This window comes from Gossypium hirsutum, chromosome A09, assembly GCF_007990345.1.
Source record: "Gossypium hirsutum isolate 1008001.06 chromosome A09, Gossypium_hirsutum_v2.1, whole genome shotgun sequence".
In the NCBI taxonomy this organism is placed as follows: Eukaryota; Viridiplantae; Streptophyta; class Magnoliopsida; order Malvales; family Malvaceae; genus Gossypium; species Gossypium hirsutum.
This window is the reverse complement of record NC_053432.1, coordinates 65,308,883-65,333,632: the sequence shown is the minus strand read 5'-3', so window position 1 is coordinate 65,333,632 and position 24,750 is coordinate 65,308,883. Positions and strand designations below refer to the sequence as shown.

The window sequence follows — 24,750 nt, the reverse complement described above, 5'->3', positions numbered from 1 at the left end:
TTTTTTTATTTTCATAATTCATCCTTTAAATTTTACCACAAACTTGATTGGCCTCTATTTTAATTTAAAGCATTTATTTTTATTGTATTATTGTATTCTTTATTTTATTTTTATTTTTTTTGTGTTAATTTTTGTTACTTGTATTTTTATCCTCTAAATTAAACAATTTTTACTTTATACTTGATTTATTCTTACTATCATTTTTTTTATTTATTAAACATGATGTCAAAACCAATCTTTTGATAAAACGGCTTTTATTTTGAGAAAATGAAAATGGGAGTTGCCACCAATCTTTTTTATTTAGGTGTGATCAGATCACCTCGTAATTTGATTGTTTTAATAAAATATTTTGTTTTACTAAAATAACGATTTTGGCCTACGAAATTCGAGAAAACGGGTTTGGGAGTCGATTACGTACGAGAAAGGATTAGCACTCTCGTAACGCCCAAAATTGGTACCTAATTGATTAATTAATGTCTTAATGTCGAAATTTAAAAATCCGTAAAGAATTTAAAAATATGATCCTCCTTTTTTATTAATGTTAATTTTACAAAAATGTTTGGATAAATCAAAGCGGATGTTAAAGACCTTCTTGTCCCGAAGTAATAAGATGTCTCATCCAGTACTTTAGGACACGACATTTTAAACCCTCGAGAATAAACTTGTCTTTTGATTTTCAAAACTCATGCATTTTAATTTTAAAAGGATATTCGGTCATTTGGGTCAAACGAGAAAAATCGAAACCCAGTACTTTAGGGCACAATCTCTCAAATTTCCAAACACAGAATATTGCCTTTATTAAGGAATCCGTTTTTATGAATTTAGGGTGAAAATTGATATAATATTTAAAAGAGGTATGCGAATAAAATATTATGCTAATGAATGACAACTATATGAGTGTACTAATAAACAATTCATGATGGCAATAATCGTGTATTATACATCAATTTAACACCAAGATTAACAATTAAAGAAAAATAAATGCATAATAAATAATAACGATAGCAATAAAATGGGCCTCAATCGAGAAGAAACCAATTCTTAAACAAAATAGGACGAGTGAATAAATGAATAAATGCATAAAAAGATATTGAAGAATGTAAAATAATGAAAATAAATGGGCAAATTTAAAGAAAAATAAAATAGTTTTAAAATTATATCAAAGGATATACATATATAAATGATAAAATAAGATATATATATATTAGGTAAATAGGTACATATGAAAAACATAATGGCAATAATATTGCAAAAAACAATTAATTTAGTAACACGATAATAAAACAAATAATCAAATGCGAAAAAGAAAGTATAATAATAATATTAAGTAAATTAATTTAATAATAAAATAACAAAAATAACAAAGAAAGGATTAAATCAAAATTAAAATGAAGTTGTAGGGATAAATAATAAATAAATAAAAGAAAAAGGCAGAATAAAGGAGCAATAGTGAAACGCGCGCAAAGGTGGAGGACTAAATGGGAAATTATTCCCCTTTCCAAAACGGCGTAGTTTATAAGGGGACTGAAATGGAATAGAAATAGAATTCTGGGGTAAAATTAAAAAGGTAAAACAACTTAATAGGGCCAAATTGAAACCAGCCTCAAATGCGGAAGGACTAGGGGCGCAAATAGTCCCCATGTCCAAAAACACGCGAATCTTAGGTGGTTTTCGACTCGGGTCGGTTCGCAAAACGACGTCGTTTGGTGCTTTAAAAGGGCTAAGCAAAACGGTGCCTTTTGCCAGCCTATATAAGTCAAAATATTTTTTTTAAATCATTTTCTCACCTCTTCTAAAAAAGACAAAAAAGGCTCTCAACTCTCTCCTCTCCTGATTTTCGACCTATCTCCGGCGCCAGACCATCGTGACAGTCATCGGTCGCTGGCGACGGCACTACCATCCACTGTGGTCGAAGTTCATAAAAAACTACCAACTTGAGCGCTCTAACGCTCAAAGTCCAGATCTCAGGCTATTTTCCACGAAAACTCAACCAAAAAAGAAAAAAAGACAAAGAAACATTTCGGGTTTTCTTCCATTTCACTGAAGAGACCGTTCATCACCGGAAACAGCAACCTCCCCCACTTGTGGTGCAGCAATGGGGTCCTAAAAAGGTAAGCTTTCCTTCCCTTTTCCTATTATTCTACGTATGTACTAATAACAGTGGTTAAAAGAAAATAAAAAGGATTACCTTTAGGGTTTTTGTATTTGATTTCTCTGAATATATTCGTCTGTGTTCGTGAGTAGTTAAAAAAAAGGAACCCATACATTGAAAATTTTCTGGCTTTTTATAGCCGAAAGAAAATAAAGAAAACAAATACAACATTTTCTCGTTTTTTGTTGTTTTGCTGTCATACTTTTTGTCCTTGCAGGTACGTGGCGTGTAGTGGCGTGCTGAGGGGTACGGAGATGCGCTGGAGGCTGTATGTGCGAGCAACAGCGCGCCTAACAGCTAGGGTTTTCACTCTTTAGCTGAAAATGTTTGGTTTTGGGCCCTTTGGGCCTGTTTCTATTGTTGGGCCATCGGGTATTGTATTTTTGGACTAAGTTTTATTATTTATATTTGGGCTTGTATTGGATTTGAAATTGGTTGTAAATAGACTGGACCTTAATGGGTTTTATTATTTACTTGTTTGTTTTGTTTTTGGTTGGTTTTGTCTGGACCGAGGCGAATTGGGCCTGTTTCACATGACATTAATTACATCATTGTCGTCATTATTATCATCAATTTATTATTAAAGCTGCTTCATCACCATTTGATAATGGTATCTACCATTATTTTGTTCTTATATTATTATTTTACGATAGTCAGTTCAATTTTTTTATCTATGTTTTTAATTTTTTATGTAGTTATTTTATTTTATTATAGTTATGACCATGTTAACCATTATGCTTAGATATATTTATTCATTCCCGCATTATGCTCAATCGCATATCATATCAAGTGATGTATTCATTTTTAAATAACTCATGAGAAGAAATTAAAATCAAGGCGATATTTTTTATTTTAGGGATTCAATTTATTATTAAAGCTGCTTCATCACCATTTGATAATGGTATCTACCATTATTTTGTTCTTATATTATTATTTTACGATAGTCAGTTCAATTTTTTTATCTATGTTTTTAATTTTTTATGTAGTTATTTTATTTTATTATGGTTATGACCATGTTAACCATTATGCTTAGATATATTTATTCATTCCCGCATTATGCTCAATCGCATATCATATCAAGTGATGTATTCATTTTTAAATAACTCATGAGAAGAAATTAAAATCAAGGCGATATTTTTTATTTTAGGGATTCAATAAATTATCCTCTTAACTTTAGGGGTACGATTTTTCCTTGAACTAAAATAATTGAATATCACATCCTATTTAAAATAATAATAATAATAATAAATAAATAAATAAGATTGTAAGATTTGGGCTATAATTAAACGGAGAGCGTCCTTATTTTTGAGAATTCGAGATTTTGTGCCCTAACTTACGTGACATGATTTTTCGTCTTGATCAACTCAAAATGAGAACACATCCTCGTTTAAATTTCAATTTAGATAAGCTTTCTTTCAATACCATCAAATAACAAGATGCAAAGAGGGATTGTATTTTAAATTTCCTTCGAATTTTCAATTTTAGACATCAAAACATCAAATAATCAACTAGGTACCAATTTTGGGCATTATGAGAGAACTAATCCTTCCTCATACGTAACCGACTCCCAAACCTATTTTCTTAGATTTTGTAGGCCAAAAATCATTGTTTTGGTAAACCTAACCTTTTATGATTAAATTTTGAGGTGATTCAATTAGACCTAAATAAAAAGGATTGGTGGCGACTCTATTTTCATTTTTTTCAATAAAAAGTCGATTTCCAAAAAAAAAATAAGTTTCGACAACAAAGAGAAACAAAACTGCAAAAAAGATCAAATTACACAATGTGTAAAATGTTGAGGGTTAAATTTTTTAGCATAAAAACTAAATTGCCATAATGTATAAATGTTAAGGACTAAAATTATTATTATACCAGTATTAAAAACGTGTTTCATGGAATTAAATTTTATAGATAATTTAGTATTGTAATTGAGCCCTCAAAATTAAATATCAAGATTTATTTCAGAATACTGCTTAGGTTAATAACGTTTGTAAAGGTGTTTCTTTTGGGGCGATATTGGCAACTTTTTCTACCTAATTTTTTTTACTCTCAAATTTTTTGAATTTTGATTTGTTAAGATGTAAACGTACCGTATTTTAAGATTATATCACATCATTATCTCTTAATAAAATTAGAGATAGGTAACTCAATTGGGAAAAACTGTCAATTTTGAAATTAATGTTTTAAAAAAAAAGTTTAATGACCAAGGTAAGAAAAATTGTCAATTTCAAAGCCTAAATGTTACTCTCTCTTTTTCGATATTGACGTAAAGTGTAATGTTTAAAGACATATAACACGGTTAAAGTACTTAGGAGGTTTTTAGATTATAGGTGTAGAGGCCCAAATTTGCCCGGGCCCAATATAACAAAACCAAAATAGTCCAAATTTACAAAAAAAATTGTCTAAAGTCCATTTACAAAGTTTAGAAGCCTAACAAACCCAATCCAAACTTAACAAAAAAAACCTAGCCCACCTAGCCCAAAAATTAAATCAGAAACAGAAAACCTAAGGTTTCTACCTAGCCTCCAGTGCCATTTCCCCCCTTCGCACGCCTCGAGTGCGCCGTACCCCTTCCATGTGCACCCTCAGCGCACACATCGCCCGAGGATTGACCACCTTTGCCCCATCCCATCGCCTTCGCTGTCACCTGCAAACAAGCAAAGAAGAGGACAACAAGAAACGAAAGCCAAAACAGTAGCAAAAACATTGTATCTCATTAGGCTATAAAGCCACTTCAAAAATCGGATGTAAAAGGGGGGGATTTTGGGAAAAAAAAAGATCATTGTATTAAATACAATAAAAAAAAAGAAAAAAAAAGCGATTTTGCTAGAGGTGATTTTCATATCGTTTTTTTTCTTTTTCTTCGATTTTTCTAGGGTTTATTTCATTGATTCCTTCTTATATATATATAGATATCTATCGAAATATAAAAAAGAAAAAGGAGGAAAGAGATACCTTTCTCGAGTCGCTTGAAAAGAGAAATTTTCTGGGACGGCGGCCGACGACGGCGGAGCCTACGACAGCCACTGACCGGAGTTCGTTAGGAATAGGGAAAGAGGGAGAGAGTTGAGAGGTTTTTTTTGCAGTTTTTTTAAAAAAGAAATGGGCTGAAATGAAGATTTTTAAAAAATGGGGTTTATATAAGGCACCAAAACGACGCCGTTTTGGGATGGCTTAAAATGCCCCAAAACGACACCATATAAGGCAACCCGATTTCGACCCGCTCCAGAGGGTGGGGATCCGCGTGTTTTCATTATTTTTGGGATATTTACACCCCAAGTCCCTCCGACTTTTCACCTTCATTTAATTCAATCCTATTCATTTCTTTTATTTTTTTTAATGTCGTCCCATAACTTTCGCACCTATTTCATTTTGGCCCATATCAAAACGATGCACTCTGGGGGTGGGGAATATTGTCCATTCGGTCCCTCTTTGTCCGTGCGCATTACATTTTGATCCTTCCCTTTTATTTTATTTCCGATTTGCCTCTGAATTCCTGTTTTAAAATTCAAATTCGTCCCACTTTATTGTTTTTGCTATTTTATTAATTATTTTAATGTCATTATTGTTCTAATTATATTTTCTTTTCACACCTATTATTATATTATCATATCATTATATCATTAATTGAATATATTTTTACTATAATTATTATATTTCCGGATATTTTCTTACTCAAATACTATTATTTATCTATTTTTATTTACCTATTTATATCTCTATCATTATTGTATTTCTATGAATTGTATTTCTATATCATTATTTTATTATTTTATATATTATTATATACATAGTTTATGTTAAAATTGTTTTTATTGTATATATATCATCGATTTCATATTGCCTTATATATATATTTTCTTTAAATCAATTTATATATATATAAATATATATATATATATTTATATATTTCTTTTCAAATCTATTAAGAATATAGTTTATTTCTTAAAAAAATTATACTTTTTTTATCCCTTTTATATATTATTTATATTAAATTCTATGGTACATATATTTTCAACTTTAAACAAACATGTTTTGTTTTTAAAATATTTTGTACATTATTTGATCCAAACTCCCTCTTTCATAACATCTATTTTAATAATCATTCATGTATTATTAGTTTTTATTTTATATATGTATATTGTTTCGAATTTTAGCATGTATTATTCATTTGCAAATTTTTCATATGGTTTTCACATTGATTTGTATCATATTGGCTCCTACATATTGTTTTGTATATTATGTATTGTTTAAGTTTTCATGTTACTTCATATATTATTGTTGCATATTGTTTATTGTCCTTTGTATTATCATTTCAATTGTTGTTCATCTATGTTCGAAAATTCATTATATTTTATTCTAATATGTTTCTTTGATTAGTTATATTTTAGTTTCTATTATTCTGATTATTAATGTTTTTAAAATAGGATATGAGTTCATTGTTATTGTGTGTTTGCTAATTTGTTTTTTTTGTTGTTGTCAATACTATTTTCATTCACTAAGTATAGTCCATTATTCATGTATATTGTCTCATGCTTATAATTTTGCCTTTCATTCACGAGTGTCACATTACATTTATAATCTTGAACTTATTGGTCCAAAATTAATTATTCCACTTTATTTCAAGTCAAATTAATGTATTTTGAGTCAACTTTATAAAACGAATGCGATGTTTGATGTTTAGAAATTCGAGGGATCGTGCCCTAATGTGTTGGGTTTCGATCTTTTATTTGTCTAAATAATCAGGTTTCCCTTTTAAATTTCGTCCGCGTTTTCTAAGCTTTAAAACAAAAGCGATGGTTGATGTTTGGGAATTTGGAAATCGTGCCCTAATGTATTAGGTTTCGATTTTCTATTTATCCAAATAATCAAACATCCCTTTAAAATTCCATCTGCATTTTTCTTCAAAAAAAGGGCAATGTTCAATATTTGAAAATTCGAGAAATCGTACCCTACCGTGCTGGGTTTCGATTTTTTTTGGACTAAATATCTGGATATCCTTTTATAATTTTTAACCTAAGCGCTTTTGGAAGCCAAAAATCAATCGTGTTTTCAAAGGTATGAAGAATCGTGTCCAATTGTACTGGATGTGATGCTACATACCTTTAAAACGAGAGAATTTTGACGACCAACTTGAACCACTCAAATGTTTTTAGAAGGAACCATCTTTCATTTTTTTTTTAATTTTAGACATAAGGGCAACACTTAATCAATTCGGTACCAATTTTGGGCGTAGTGAGGTGCTAATCCTTCCTCATACGTAACCGGCTTCCGAACCCATTTTGTTTACGTAGACCAAAATCGATTTAATAAAAATGTTTTATTAGGTGTTCCAATCACACCTAAACAAAAAGATTAGTGGCAACTCCACACTTTGTTTTAAAAGTCGATCACCGTTTTTTTTCAAAAATAAAAAAATGGTTTCGACAATAGGGATTAGATAGAATTAATCCCTCTATTATTAAGTGAATCAATTTAATCCCTATATTATTAAAAAATCATATAGATCTAAATTATAATAGAGGTAACATTTACTTTATAAAAAAATTGTATTGAATATTATTTTTTTAATTGCAGTTCAAATCTAAACAAAAGATTTCATTTAGAGAACAATAAAAACTATAAAAATATGAACTTTATTAAATAATAAATAATATTTCTTTAAACATTAAATACTAACTCTCTTCCAATTTAATTATAAATATTAAATTAATCCTTTTAATAATAGCATAACTAATTTGAGCTAGAGATTCCTATCGTATACAATGGGATGGGAAGGGATGGGTTGCACTAAAGGCCAATAGAAAAATAAATAAAAAAGCAAATATTAAACCGATCATAATAGTAGTAACTAGTAAGCAGGGGTCACGTGAGCCTAACTCTCTGGCATGAACACGATCCTTCCCAACCAAACTTACAAAAAGGTGCAATTCCCACCCTGGTGGTTAGCCCACCTTCCGGCCCCTACCTGATCGGTTGACAGCTTATTACACGCCACAAAACTTCACCGCCCTCAACCTCAAGTCAATATTATAGATTGTCGTGACCCAATGCTCTGGCATTGACCTCAAACTTATATAACATAAAATGGATTTACATTGAACGCATAATATTTGTATGTATACATCTACATTTACTGTCATGAACCCTATAAAAAATATACACTCGATTCAGTAATTAATGCATAATGTTTTTAGCCGATATGTTTGGATCATCGTCAAGACAACAAATCTCGAAAACCTCCATTGTACCCTAGCCAACGACATCTTGCATGTTAGTAGAATCTCGTATAATTAAAGCGCATATACAAATGCATTGAGCTCTAATTTATGGGCATGCCCCAAATGGCGGCATGAGCTGCTGGGGAATCTTGGAATTTTTTTGTCTACTTGTCATTTCTTTACTTCCCCTAATAATACTCCACTGGGGTCTCCGGACAGCTTCCATCTGCTACAACTTGTCTACGAAACGGTGGAGGTATATATGGTGGGGTTGTGCATCTTAGCAATGCCCAATTGACCCCATGGAAGAACGGATGGTGCTTGATTGCTGATGCACCCATTGTCGACCCTAACCGCCTTGCAGGATCCTTGACCAGTAGCTGGTGAATAAGATCCTTAGCCGCCGTGGGAATTGTTGGTTCTTTGGGTAAATCAAGGGCTCGAGCCACAATATTAGCTAGGGTTAGCTCATGATCGACGCCCTTAAATGGTGTTACCCCATAAAACAGTTCATACGTAAAAATCCCCAGTGTCCACCAGTCCACAGGGCTACCATGGCCCTCCCCGGATACAATTTCTGGTGCCAAATACTCATGAGTCCCAACAAAAGACATGGAACGGACATCCATTGGTTCAGCCACAAACTCAGGCCCACCACGGTGGCTAGACTTCTTTTTGCGTTTGCGTTTTGGGTGGAAACATGACACTGCAGGTACTATGCAATTAGGTATAATGCATGAAGAGGATATAAAAGGAGGTTGATGTATAGGATAGATGTTTTGGGGAGCTGGAAGCAGTGGTTTTTTATTAGAAATAATCTTGGGTGTTGACCTAGATTCATCGCACTTTAATGAGAGGTCAAAGTCCGTGAGCATAATGTGACCATCTGATCGAACGAGCACATTTTCAGGCTTTAGATCGCGATAAACAATCCCTAACATATGAAGGTACTCTAACGCTACCACCATCTCTGATGCATAGAACCTGCAGACACCAATAATAAAAGCTTGTATTAAGATCAACAACCAACCAACGAAGCAATCAACAACTTATAATTTAATCAGCTTCATCATTATCTCCTACCACTACAATCTCAAGCAAGGGTCCCACCTACCTTGCTTCCACCTCTCCAACATTATGCATGCTATGTATAAGGGGCCAGCGTGTCTCATTTTCTAGCTCCCCTCAGAATCTTATCATGCACCTAGATGTTCCCTGGTTGTCTTAAAAAAAAGTATGAAACATATCTGTATCTGATGCGTTTACAGTGGAATACTTATAAAATATAGCCGATAAATATCCAGTAACAAGGAGAAAGATCTAAAGAGAAGCAAAAAAAAAAAAAAAACAGGGTCTACCATCATCACAGCTTAAACATAGAATTCAGATTTTTACGGATTCAAGCCAAAGAGAAAAAAAAACCTTCCCCTTTGTTCACTACTGATGACAAACATATAGAGCCTAACTACTCAGTAATCACTGCCAGTATCGTATCTGCCGAAAGTGGAACTTTTGATCATGAAGATCATATAAAAAGACATAATACTAGTATAAGATGCGCAACTTGCTCTAGTGGTGATTTTATTCTCATACATTTCTCAGACCCAACATGGCATTATAATTCATGCAACCATTTTTCCTCAAAACTTAGCGATATGTCCATTCGAATCATTTGATTAAGTTTTGCAGTAAAATAAAGGAAAATGTGATTAGTACATTGTTAAAAGGGAATTAAGTCAAAGTCTAGAAAGATAATAGTGGATCCGTGGAAGTGGTTGTAGTCATAGTACAAGCTTGACAATGCATCATATGATGGGAACATCATCATACCACTCCACTGCTGGGTAATCAGAATCTCAAGTACTTCCAACTCTTTAAAAAGTTCACCAATGAGCATTGGAATTCATTAAATAACAAAAAGAAAGGAACGAGAAGTGCATTTATTGGCTCTTGTACCCAAAAACTAAAAGGGTGTAGCGAGCATTGATGCAATATTTTAAGGCTAATTTACCAATTAGCTTGAAAATTACTTTGAAAAAGTCTTTCATTTGATAATATTTATAATTACTGGAAAAAAATACTTTTTAAAAAATAAAATATCAATTTCAAAACACGATGTTATAAGATGAAAGGTTTAATGGAGAAAATAAAAAAAGGTAACTTTCAAAAGCTTTCAGATTAAAATCAAATCATTGAAAGATAAAAAATTTCATTTTTGAAATCAACGTTTCGGTTAAACGTAAAAAATGCCTTAGGCACTAGACTCCGTAACTGTACGTAAATATGCGTCTCCAACCTAATGACATAGCTGCTAAAGAGGTCAAATCTCTACCACGTTCTGACCACAATAGCGCAATCCATCCCCGATCTACCCCTCCATCAAACAAAATTACGAAATGAAAAAAAAATTGAAATTGATTTCAACCGTGACACTGTGATTAATTTTAGTTTAGTTTTAATTCAAATATCTTCCATTAGATTCTTGGTCGACGGATTAAAAAATCATAGTAATTATCGAAATTAAGTTCAATTCTATTATGTATATTAAAAAATCAAAACCGTAATTTTCCTTAAACCGGACCAAACTTTATCATCGCTATATATGACCTGATTTACAGCGAGAAATAGTCTACTGGGCCCTCCCTACCCTGACAATCCTACCAGATTTTGAGCATTTCTATGATACATCACGTCAAAAATAAAGCAGAGTTAAAAAAAATGACGTTAACGGTTGGCAGGGAGGATATACCTGACGGCGGATTCTGGGAAACGTTTGAGAGGTTGATGTTGGCGGAGGACGTGAAGATCGCCGCCTGGACAGAACTCTGTTAACAAACAGAGCCATTTAGGGGAATCGATAGCGGCGTAAAGCGAGGGTAAGAAAGGATGGTCCAACAATTTGAGTATTTCCACCTCAGTCCTTGCTCGCCCTTCTTTACTCCTGGACGCTAGCTCTTTCTTGTCCATCACCTTTGCTGCAAAAAGGACTTCGCTCTTGCTGCTGCTTTTACTGTTGCTGTTGTTTTTGTTTGTGTCAGCGGCATTGGAGCTGGAAGGTGGTGCATGAGACTTGAGTTCGGCTAAGTAGACAGAGCCTATATCGCCGGACCCGAGGCGAAGGGAGAACCGGAGGTCGGCGAGGGAGAGCGTGCATGAGCGTAGGGACTTGGAAGAGAATGAACCGTGAGCGGAGGGAGCGAGAGAGGAAGAACCGGAGTTGGAGGCGGAGCCTGAACTGGTGCTGCGGTTTACAGTGGCGCTGGAAAATGAGGTGAAGCTTACGCTTTGGAGATCGTCGGCTAAGTCGTCGAGCCACGGCTCCATTGGTTTTTTACGGTGAGAAGCAAAAAAGAGATGGAGGGAGGGCAGGAGATAAATGGACAGAGTGGGAGAGAGAGAGCTGCGTTTGAATGTTTGATAAAAGGGTAGATGGGTCGGGTCAGGCCCCAGATGAATTGGATTTTGATTCTTCGACTCCTCTGGAAGTGGGCTCCCTGTAAAGGAGCGTTACGGATTAAATCAATGAATTGGTAAAAGTCCATTCTATGATTTTATATATTTATTCGTGCATTGGAAATTAAGCAAAGAAAAATAGCATTTTCTATTTTTTCCCCTAATTAGAATAAGGAAATGTTAAATGCTGACCCCATTAATTCATGAATAAACTTAGACTAAAAGCATTTAGCTTTTCCTGAAATAAAGATTTTTTAATTATAAAAGTAGACAACGGTAATGCTGATCCCATTAGTTCATCCATAAACCGAAAAGCATTAATGAAAAGTGACTTTTTGCTATAAAAAAAATCACTTTAAATATAATTATATTTCTGTAATATATTCAAGCTGATTTAAGTTCAAAAAATTATTTTTGTATAATAATCTAATAGATTTCAATTTTAGTACATATATTTTATTTCATTTATAAACATACTTTCCTCCTAATTAATTAATTAAATTACTTAGTGTTTATTATAAATTTAATTAAGTTACATCTATTTTATTATTGATTATTTATACTTGGTCAATGATCAATTGAAACAATAAAGAGCATATGTTTTACATTTGAAAGAGAATAATCTAATAAATATAGAATGTTAAAGTAATTAGATAAGATCACATGTATATAAAATCTTTTTTTATTAATTTTATTAATAATCATAATACCAAAATTTTTTTTTGGACTAACATACTATATGATGATTTGATTTTAAGTTCTTTAATTGTTTAGAGAAATTTTTTTAAAGTGTTACTAATAACTTTTATGATAATTAATAGATTTTTTAAATTTTCAAATTATGCAGTTATTATAATTTTTAGTTTGCTTCAGGGAAATTATATTAAAGAATGAATAATTTTACAAGCAAAACGTTCTATTGCGATATTATTTGTTGCACAAAAAAAAAACTTTACAAGATATTAAAACTTGGTAGAAAGAATTTAATTTAATTTTAAAGCTATAAACGGCCAGGGTCTCCTATCTCACTGGAGTTGGAGAGAACTACGAAGAAGGTGAGAAACAGGGAGCAAGGTGACCTTTCAGATTCTGAATTGATGGAAACTGGAGAATCGAAAAAAAAAAGAAAAAGAAAACTTTATACAAGTGTTAATAAGGATACAGGAGAGGCGTAAGGTCAAGAACCGATTTTGAGGAAGTGAATATTGTGATATAGGAAGGAGATTACAAAATATCTTATGAGGGTCGATACCCATCAATCAACTTTTCTGAGAAAGTGCACGAATAGATTGATCGCAATATGGCCAACACGCTGGTGATTAGGTTGTTGGGCAGGAGCATTGATTATAGTACTATGTTGAATAGAGTGAATGGTACGCTGAAATGTATTGATGATGATATTGAAATGTGTTATATTGTTATAATGTATATTGATTCGGTGTTACTTTAATAACAATTTTGAATATCGTCGAATTAGTTGGCATGCTTTAGGTTGAGAATCATCGTTGTCAAGTCACCCGGGATGGTAAAATTGTAAGAACAGTGAAAGTTGTCGTTGTTGGGCTATTTGGGATGATAGAATTTTGGATTGAAAAATCATCGGTGTCGGGTCATCCGGGATGGTAGAGTACTAAAATAGAGTAAATTATCGTTGCCGAGCCATTCGAGATTGTACAGTGAAAATCATTATTATCGAGTTACTTGAGATGAAAATCAAAGTATATGATGATATGGAATATTGATGAATTGGTATATTGTGTTTGTATGTGTGTTACAATAGATAAGGTGAACGAACTTCTATATGAATTAGTTGATAACGAGCTCTAAGGGCTGAACGATTACGAAAGAGTCTTGTAAATGATTTAAAGATAGATAGTTAATAAATAAGTGGAACTGATTTATCATTGACATTATATACCTCATGACAATTACTAATGCATATGTTATTATGTTTAAATTCATGGATTTATCATTGAACGACTTCGCTTAGTGTATGGTTTGTTTTCTCCGTGCGCAGGTATAGTTGACATGCGAGAGTGCTAGCAATAGGTTCAACATCCAAGAAACGATCCCCGACTCATTAAAGTTCGTACAATTTCTATTATGTTCCAAGTTTGGCATGTACTTAAATTGAGCCATTTTAGTATTTAACTATGTTTATATGTACTTATGGTTATGGTTTAAAAGATTAATGTATAATTCTGGTTAATTGAATATGGCTTGTAAATAGAATTAGATTTGGTTTCAAATCTAGTTAAATTGGTGTGATAAGTTATAATGCTAATGATCTTAATGAAATAGCTAGAAATGTGCATGATTTGGTAGGTAGTTAGCTTATAGTTGAAAAGGTGTTAGCTTAGTTTTTGGTTGAGGTTTTGGTGTGTGTAAATTGATGTTATTTGTTGGATATATTGGTTGAACATAATATGAATGTGTTTAGAATTTATTTGGAAAATTACAGGTTGTTAAATAAGGAGAAATTACAAAAACAGTATGTGACATCGCGACGTCAGATGTATCTCGTCTCAACATTAGATGTATCATGTCATGACGAGAAATGACCTATAATGACATGGCGAAATGACGAACCCCGTCATCTAAATGAGACCAATACAATAACGTCACGACGTCGAGTGGCCTGATGTCGTGATGTGACAAACTATTTGTCAACATCACTATGATACAAACTTGTTTCGGTGATGATTCGAGTCGTTTAGATTGCCCAATTGTGAATTTGAGTAAGTTGTTCTTCGTTTCAAAACAAGATAAGTTTAAACAAAAATAGGCTGAAGAAAGAAGGAAATGAGTTTTAAAAATAGGATAGCAAAGTGGTTAAAACAAAGAAAATGGATAATTTACTAAGGCCGAAAAAGAACCAACAATATTAGATTGTTGACCCGAATCTCAAATGGCTTGTTGACACCATTTTTTTGATGAAAACGGGGTCGACTTGGATTTAAAAAAAAAAAACGGGAGTCGCCACCAATCCTTTTTTGACGAGGTGTGATCGGGTCACCTCAAAAAGTGGTTGTTTTTAATAAATGATTTAATTTTATAAAAACAACGATTTTGGTCTACGAAATTCAGAAAAATGAGTTCGGGAGCCGGTTACGCACGAGGAAGGATTAGCACCCTCGATACGCCCAAAATTGGTACCTAGTTGATTAATTAGTGTTTTAGTGTCGAAAATTGAAAATTTGAAGAGTTTTAAAAAATGCGATCCTTACAAGAAAATCTGACATCGTGAATTGAAACATAAGATTCTCTTGTTCCGAGGGAATATCACATCCAGCACGTTAGGACACGATACTCTAAACCATCGAAACCAAGATCACCTTATAGTTTAATGAAACCATATTTTGAAGCTTTAAGAGGATATTTGGCTATTTAGTCAAACGAGAAATCGAAACCCAGCACGTTAGGGCACGTTTTCTCGAATTCCCAAACGCGGAATATTGCCTTATTTAGAAAAATTTTCCTTTTTGTGTTTAGTGTCAATGCTTGACAAAACAATAACGAATGCGACAAGGTGAGCAAAGTAAAATGAGTAACAACAATGCAATAGGCAAAATGAAATGACGAGGCAATTACATAAACAAAGCATACAAATAAATAAATAGAACTAACATTTTAGAAAAAGCACAACTGTTCATGGATAAATAAGCAAACACCAAATAACAATGATGACAATAAATACAATTATGTAAAATGTATATATATGCATGTATAATTTAAAACCATAAAATAAGAAATATATATAAATTAAGAATATGAAAACATAGATAAGTATGTACACGTATATGAAATCGGTAAATACTATAAAAAATGTAAATGTGTATTTATATATTTACAAATCGTGATAATATAAAATATATGTATGTGAATTATAAAATATGTGAAATATACAAAAAGCATTTTTAAGAGTGTAAAATATATAAGTATGTATATGATGTAAAATATGCATAAATATATGTAAGTGTATAAAAATTATGAAATGTGAAAAAAATATATTTAAGTATGTATAAGTACGTATATATACATATTATAAATATATAGATATATAACAAAGCATAAACTAATAATAATAATAATAATAATAATAATAACATTGGAATATAAAAGAAACGTACATAAAATTAATAAAATATTAAAATAAAGTGAAATGAAAAACGTTAAATACAAAAATATATGTGTATACACATACGTAATAAAAATATATACTAGTACATAGTTATAAAAATAGTAATACTAATAATACTAATAATATAAAAATAACAAGGATATTTGATAAAAATACAAAAAAAACGAAAAAAAGGATTAAAATCGAATTAAAAACGCAGTTGTAGGGCCAATTTAAAATGAAAACAAAGAAAAGGGACTTGATTGTAACGCGCGTGCAACTTGGAGGGTCAAAAGCGCAATAAACCCAAGTATTAAAACGCTGCGCAGCATGGGGGACCAGAATGAATTCGGGGCGAAACCATGGAGCTAGATTAAAAATAAAGAAAAGCTTGATTGTAAACTCCCGAAAAAGCGGAAGGGCTAAAAGTGCAATTAGCCCTTCCAAAGAAAAACACGCGGATCCTCCCTGGTGCGGGTCGGGTCGACCCGACCCGCGTTCAAAACGACGTCGTTTTATTTGTTTAAACTGGGGGTCCAAAACGGTGCGTTTTGACCCCCTATAAAAGTCAAAAAATTTCAAAAAAAATCATTTGTAAGGCTGAGGGAGAAAAAAAGAAAAGGGAGAGAGGAGAGGGGAGCCCGGAGCGATTTCCGGCGAAGGGGGGTCACCGGACGGCCGCCGGAGGCTCGCCGGCGCCGGCGCCGGCCACCGCATGCGGTGGCCGGAAAGGTAAAATTTTTTATTTTTTTGCTATTTCCTTTTTATAAACCTATGCTATGTAAAAAAAATATCTAATAGATGAGTTTTTGGAATAAAAAAGGGACCTTAGATCTCTGCCTTTTCTGTTTTTGGTCTTTCTTACTTCGATCTGCTTTTATTACTTGTATACTTAAGTAATACTACAATTGAAAAATGAAAGGAAAAACTCCCGAAGAGAGAAAAAAAGAGAAAAAAAAAGGTCCCCTGTTGTTCTTGATTTTGGCTTTTTAAAGCCGATTCATTTCTCTTGTTTTTCGTTTCTGTTTTGTTTATTCTTTGCCCCCATTCCTCGCATGCTGCTTTTGCTGTTGTTTCTGTCTCTGTTGCAGGTCGTGGGCGCGGTGGACGAGGGGGGTAAGGGGCCACCATAGTGGAGCAGGGTATGGGCAACGGCGCCAGAAACCTTAGGGTTTCTGGCTTTCCAAAAAATTTGGAGACTTGGGCTTATCGGGCTAGGCTATTTCGGGCTGGTGTTGGTTTTGGGTATTGGGCTAGGCCCAAAATTGGCCTGTACAGCTGCCCCTCTTTGCTCATTGTCGTGTAACGGGAATGGAGCAAAGACATAATGAAAGGCCAATTTTGCCTGGTCTTGCTGGGTCTTGACTTCATTGGTGTTCTTCTGGTTCAGATAATCTTCTTCCAATCCACTGCATCTTGTAGCTTTAGATTCAGTCTACTACATTTTCTGACATATGCCTTGTAGCTTCAATCTACTCCAATGTAACTTCATAAAGATAAGATCTAAGCTTCAATCTACTCTGTTACGACTCTATGGGGATGAGATTTGTGTTTTTAGTCTGCTCCACTACTGCTTAGGGAGATAAGACTTGATGCGATCTGCTCCACTATTGCTTAGGGAGATAAGATTTGTGCTCTTCACTCTATTCCACTGTTGAATGCAGGGAGATAGAGTTATCGGCTTCGATGTACTCCACTGTAGTCAGGGAGGTAAAATTTGCCATCGTCGATCTGCTTTCTTCGATCTTCTTCACCACCAGTACGGGAAGACAAGATCTGCATCTTCGATCCACTTCCTACCAGTATGGGAAGACCAAATCTGCATCGTCAGTCTACTTCCTACCAATATAGGAAGATAGGATCTGATATCTTCGATCTACTTCACGCCAATACATGAAGACAAGATCTGCTTTCCTCGATCTACTTCACGCCAATACATGAAGACAAGATCTGCTTTCCTCGATCTACTTCGCCACCAATACGGGACGACAAGATCTGCATCTTCGATCCACTTCCTACCAATATAGGAAGATAGGATCTGCTACCTTCGATCTACTTCACGCCAATACATGAAGACAAGATCTGCTTTCTTCGATCTACTTCACGCCAATACATGAAGACAAGATCTGCTTTCCTCGATCTACTTCGCCACCAACATGGGAAGACAAGATCTGTTTTCTGCGATCTACTTCGCCACCAATATGGGAAGACAAGATCTGCATCTTCGATCCACTTCCTACCAATATAGGAAGATAGGATCTGCTACCTTCGATCTACTTCACGCCAATACATGAAGACAAGATCTGCTTTCTTCGATCTACTTTGCCACCAAATATGGGAAGACAAGATCTGTATCTTCGATCCACTTCCTACCAATATAGGAAGATAGGATCTGATATCTTCGATCTACTTCACGCCAATACATGAAGACAAGATCTACTTTAATGACTTCAATCTATCCCACTGTAACTTCAGGGGTATAGGATTAGTCTCTTTGATCTGTTCTCTGGGGAACATGACCTGCAAAATCCATTTCATGGACCTATTTATGCCTAGTGTTTAGGATGACATGATCAGAATGAATCAAATGCTCCTAACTAGATGTGTATGTATTATATTTGTAGAACGTCATGAGAATGATCCATTTTTAATGCTTAGGTTGTCATTCCTCATTGTTCATCAAGGTTCTATCACTGATGTCTTCTTGTTCAGCCAGTACCTTTGACAGAAAACCTAAAGAAATAGATGCAATTTGGACTATTCTTCTTCCAATGCTTCTAACCCTTAAGTTTGGTCAGCTCTAAACAACAGTCCTTTTTCAGGTCCTCGTGTTATTTAGAAACTTTCAGAGTAATATGCAGAACTCCTTCTGCATGTGTATTGTCAATCCATTAATCGTTATTTCAAGGAAAAATGCTTGAAAGATTATCAAAATGGACAAAAAACACAAAAAAAAAAAAATTGCTGAGAGCAAAGCTCGAAATGAATAAATCAATCAAGATAGCAAACTTTGCTGAGATATGATGAAAAAAGATTATCACAATGAATAAGATGGAATTTTATTGAGAGCAGAGCTCTAAATGAACAAATAGCAAATTTTGCTAAGATGTAAATAAGATAAAAAAACAGGTGCCCCAGATATCGCAGCGTGAGCTTCTCCGCACAAACTCTGTGTTTAGAAATCCTAAAAGACTTTCTTGATGCCCCAAGATGTAGCATCTCTCCTTCTTGTTAATTCGGAGAAGACAAAACTACTCTATGCCTTAACTTTGATCGAAAATTCGAATTGCCCATTCCTGGGTTTTCAATTCAAAGCCCCTTTGGTCTCAAGGTGCCCTTTGCGGGTTTTCGCCTTGGCCTCTCCCATTTTTATTTATTTTTTTTTTATTTTTTTTTAGGCAAAGTACCTCTTCACTGAATCCGAATTCACAGGATTGGGCAAGCTTTTGCCATCCATCCCAGTTAAAATTAATGCCCCTCCTGAAAAGGCCTTTTTTACTACATAAGGTCCCTCCCAGTTTGGCATCCACTTTCCTCTGAAGTCCTTTTGTATGGGAAGGATCTTCTTCAGTACCAAGTCCCCTTCATGGAAGTTTCTAGGACGAACTTTCTTATTGTAAGCTCGCATCATTCGTTTCTGGTACATTTGACCATGACGGATAGCTCTTAACCTCCTTTCTTCAATCAAGTTCAGCTGATCATATCGGGCTTGGACCCATTCTGCTTCGTCTAACTTTAGTTCTGAAAAAACTCGGAGAGAGGGAATTTCAACCTCAATTGGTAGCACTGCCTCCATTCCATAAACCAAAGAGAATGGTGTTGCCCCGGTAGAAGTCCTGACGGATGTTCGATAAGCATAGAGGGCGAATGGCAACTTCTCGTGCCAATCTCTATAGGTCTCAGTCATTTTCCCCACAATCTTTTTGATATTTTTATTGGCTGCCTCCACCGCACCATTCATCTTCGGACGATATGGCGATGAGTTGTGGTGCTTGATCTTGAATTGATTACAAACCTCTGCTATCGTGCTATTATTCAAATTTAATGCGTTGTCTGATATAATCCTTTCAGGCATTCCATACCGACATATGATTTCCTTCTTTAAAAACTTGCTGACAGCTGTCTTTGTGACGTTGGCGTAAGAAGTAGCCTCTACCCACTTAGTAAAGTAGTCAATCACTACAAAAATGAAACGATGTCCGTTTGAAGCCTTTGGCGATATCGGCCCAATGACGTCCATGCCCCACATGGAGAAAGGCCATGGGGAAGTCATGACGTGAAGAGGTGATGGAGGCACATGAATTTTGTCTCCGTAAATCTGGCATTTATGGCACTTCTTAGCATACTTGATGCAGTCTCCTTCCATGGTAGACCAATAATATCCAAATCTCATGATCTGTCTGGCCATTGTGAAACCGTTAGCGTGTGTTCCACAAATACCATCATGGACTTCTTCCAAGATCTGCTTGGCCTCCACAGCGTCTACACATCTTAACAGCACCTGATCTTTTCCTCTTTTGTACAGGATTTCCCCATCTAAGACGTAACCACTGGCCAGCCTCCTCAACATTCTCTTGTCATTCTCAGTTGCTTGGTTCGGGTATTCACAATTTTTCACGTATCGCAATATGTCCTGATACCAAGGGTTGTCGTCCTTTTCTTCTTCCTCGTCAATATTACAACAGTGGGCTGGAGCATCATAAATGCTCATTTGGATAGGCTTCACATCCTCTGGTCTATTTACTTTGATCATGGAAGCTAATGTAGCTAAAGCGTCGGCCATCTGATTCTCGTCTCGTGGGAGATAACAAAAAGTGATGTCGTCAAACTCCTCAATCAATTCTAGGACTATCCTTCGGTAACTAATCAATTTAGGGTCTCTTGTTTCCCATTCGCCTTTGAGCTGATAAATTACCAGTGCCGAATCCCCATATACCTCAAGTACCTTAATTTTACGTTCCATAGCCGCGCGGATTCCCATGATACATGCTTCATATTCCGCCATGTTATTTGTGCAATCAAAATCTAGTTTACTGGTGAAAGGATAATGATCACCGTTTGGAGATACCAAGACTGCCCCAATCCCGTTGCCCATGGCATTTGAGGCTCCGTCAAAATTTAATTTCCAAGTATTGCCTTCTTGTGTGCCTGCTTCAGTAGTTGCCACATACATCAGATCCTCATTTGGGAAGTCAAAGTTCAAAGGCTCATAATCGTCCAGGGCTCTACTTGCTAGAAAATCTGCTATCGCGCTTCCTTTTACAGCCTTTTGATTCACATAGGTTATGTCGAATTCAGATAGTAGAATTTGCCATCGGGCCAGCCTTCCGTTTAGAGCAGTTGACTCCATCATGTATTTCAGAGGGTCTAACTTTGAGATTAACCAAGTCGTATGGTACAACATGTATTGTCTCAATCTCCGAGTAGTCCAAACCAATGCGCAGCATAATTTTTCAATTGGCGAATATCTCGTTTCGCATTCAGTGAACTTCTTACTGAGATAATAGATCGCTCTTTCTTTTCGTCCTGACTCATCATGTTGGCCGAGCACGCACCCCATGGAATTCTCAAATACTGCCAAGTATAGTATCAGTGGTTTGTCAGGGCAAGGTGGCACCAGTACTGGGGCGTTGGACAAGTAATGTTTAACTCTTTCGAAAGTTTCCTGGCACTCCTCATCCCATACACCTGGATTGTGTTTCCTAAGAAGGCAGAATATGGGGTCACATTTCTCAGTTAATTGTGAAATGAATCGAGCGATGTAATTCAGTCTTCCTAGGAAACCCCGAACTTCTTTTTGAGTACTTGGCGGAGGTAATTCTTGTATGGCCTTAACTTTGTCTGGGTCAATTTCAATTCCCTTTTCGCTGACTAAGAATCCTAGCAGTTTTCCTGATCTCGCCCCGAAAGTACACTTGGCTGGGTTAAGTTTTAGCTGGAACTTCCTTAACCTCAGAAACAGTTTTCTCAGAACTTGCACGTGTTCCCTTTCTGTTCTGGATTTTGCGATCATGTCATCAACATAAACTTCTATCTCTTTATGCATCATATCATGGAATAGTGCTACCATGGCTCTCTGATACGTTGCTCCTGCATTTTTCAATCCAAAAGGCATCACTTTATAACAAAACGTCCCCACATCGTTATGAATGTGGTCTTTTCCTTGTCTTCAGAAAGCATCTTAATTTGGTTGTACCCGGAGAAACCATCCATGAAAGAGAACAGAGAGTATCCGGCCGTGTTGTCTACCAAGGTATCGATATGAGGCAGTGGGAAATTATCTTTTGGGCTGGCTTTGTTCAAGTCTCTGTAGTCCACACACATTCGCACCTTCCCATCTTTCTTAGGAACAGGGACTATATTGGCTACCCATTCTGAGTACTTGACCACCTGTAAGAAACCAGCATCGAATTGCTTCTTGACTTCTTCCTTTATTTTTAGCAAGACATCAGGCCTCATCCTTCGAAGCTTTTGTTGGACTGGTTTGCATTCTTCCTTTATAGGCAATCGATGCACCACGATATCAGTACTTAAACCTGGCATATCTTGGTAGGACCATGCGAAGACATCTTTAAACTCTTGAAGCAACTCAACAAGGTCTCGCCTTGTTTCCTTGGCAATGCAAGCGCCAACTTTTACCTCTCTGCCCTCTTCTAAGATCACGACTTCTACTGATTCCTTATAGGGTAGAATTTGTTTTTCTTCTTCTTCCATCATTCTTAACAAATCCGGAGATAAAACGCTGTCTTGGTCACCTTCAAAATCTTGAGGATTATCTATACTCATGTCTTGCCCAAATAGAGACTCTGAATTAGTAACAGAGTCGCTCATCTCGTTGATATCTGAAGACCTGTTATTGGAACAAATGGAGGCCCAAATAAAAGAATCTAAGAATACTTGTATGCATACCATGATTATAAAGGGAATGAAAAGAATGAAAGAATATTTGCTCAAGATGAAACTGAATGATAAGTTTTCACTGAAATTAGATTTTGGACATGTGCCTTTTACAAAAGATTCTTATCACCCCCAGGCTTAGGGCAACAAGTGTTCTGAATATTACTCTGAATTAGTTCTAAATGTTACAGGGATCTCTTCTGTAGTCCAGTTATTCAAAACACTTCCAGGTTCGCAAGGACGAATGCCCGATAAATTCCTTTCCACCCTTTCTTCCGCGGATATGGCATTGATATCCAACCTCTCAATCCTTCCTTCTGTAACCTCATCCTTCTCTTCAGGGTAGACAATTCCCCTTGAAACAAAAGTCTTAGATATATGGGGAAAGGTCATCGGTCCCCACTTGACTTCTATCCCGCCCAAATGTGCTCTTCTCTTTTCCTGCTTTTTCTTCATCTCTTTCCTCCTTTCCCTCGCATTAGGCTTATATCCCAAACCATAACGGTCCTGTTTGTTAACTAGGATCGGTACTCCGACCCTTCCCTGGAGGTATTTTCCTAATCCTCTTCTAGGCAATGCTCCCTTTCCCATCGTTAGCTGTAAGCTCATTGACGTAGCTTTGGATATCTTAGGCTCTGGGATTTTGCTCATCTCGATGACAAATGTGGCATTTACGAATTCCAATGATCGGAATGAACATTCTATCGCTTCACTATCGGCCTCTATGTATGGCATATCATCGGTGACTGATGCAATGATGTCTTCTTCTGCATCTATAGTCACCAATCGACCCTCCATCACCAATTTTAACTTTTGGTGAAGTGAAGATGGTACAGCTCCTGCAGAATGGATCCAAGGCCTCCCCAATAGGCAATTGTAAGATGGTTTAATATCCATTACCAAAAAGTCCACCTCGTATGTATTTGGACCAATCAATAGAGGTATCTCGATTCTCCCCATCACTTTTCTCTCAGAGCCATCAAATGCTCTCACTATATTTTGGCATGATTTCATGTGAGAACTATCCACGGGTAGCCTGTTTAATGTGGACAGGGGTAAAACATTCAGGGCCGACCCATTATCCACGAGTACCGTCGGTAGTATACACCCCTTGCAACGGGCAGTGATGTGCAAGGCCTTGGTAGACCCCATACCACCTGGCGGGATCTCATCATCGTTGAAAAAGAAGAAATTATCGGCATTTATATTGTTAACCAGGCGATCCAATTTGTTCACTGAGATATCTTTAGCGACATAGGTCTCATTTAGCACTTTTACCAACGCATTACGATGTATCTCTAAACTTAGAAGTAACTCGAGCACTGAGATGCGAGCGGGTTGCTTATGCAATTGTTCCACCACGCTATACTCGCTATGCTTCAAGAATTTTAGGAATTCTCTAGCCTCATTTTCGGTCACCAGTGTGTTAATTTGCGGTTCAATTCCGGTCGTCTTCGTTTTATTTTGTTCAACCGCCAAGGCTTTTCCTTTTATAGTTCCCTTTTTGTATTTCCCAGGTCGTAACGTTTTCCACTACGCGTATAGAAACCTGTGTCATTAGCCTCTTCTGAAGCATTTATCGGGTTCTCCTCTCCCGTGATCATCATATTGCAGTCGTAATTCCAAGGAACCTTTTTGCTATCCTTGTAAGGAAAGGCTACAGGTTTTTGGATTATGACCCTTGGCGCCAGTTGTATTCCAGATCCTGTACTCGTTGGCCTTGAAATAATCACCACTGGGTGATTTGGGGCCTTTCCCGTAGGCCCCTCCTCCGAGGCATAAACTTCTCCATTTTCAAGTCCTTTGATCTCTTCATAAAATTCTAGCTCTTTGTTGTTCATCAGATTTTGCACCATGGCCTTGAATTCAGTGCAGTTTTGAATGTCATGGTCTTTTCCAGCATGAAA

General features: G+C 35.6%; 1 protein-coding gene and 1 long non-coding RNA gene across 2 annotated transcripts; one reads left to right on the top strand and one right to left on the bottom strand.

Moving 5' to 3' along the window:
* The first annotated feature begins 1,759 nt into the window (after positions 1–1,759).
* On the top strand, positions 1,760–2,725 carry LOC121206132 (uncharacterized). Its single transcript, XR_005901112.1, has 2 exons — positions 1,760–2,111; positions 2,370–2,725. It is a non-coding gene; the product is annotated as an uncharacterized lncRNA (long non-coding RNA).
* A 5,525-nt stretch (positions 2,726–8,250) lies between these two features.
* LOC107889163 (serine/threonine-protein kinase D6PKL2) lies at positions 8,251–11,937 on the bottom strand. Its single transcript, XM_016813515.2, has 2 exons — positions 11,123–11,937; positions 8,251–9,357 (listed from the first exon to the last, which is right to left on the bottom strand). The coding sequence occupies exons 1-2, from the start codon at positions 11,695–11,697 to the stop codon at positions 8,562–8,564; spliced, it is 1,371 nt and encodes a 456-aa protein (XP_016669004.1). The 5' UTR covers positions 11,698–11,937; the 3' UTR covers positions 8,251–8,561.
* Between the last annotated feature and the right edge of the window lie 12,813 nt (positions 11,938–24,750).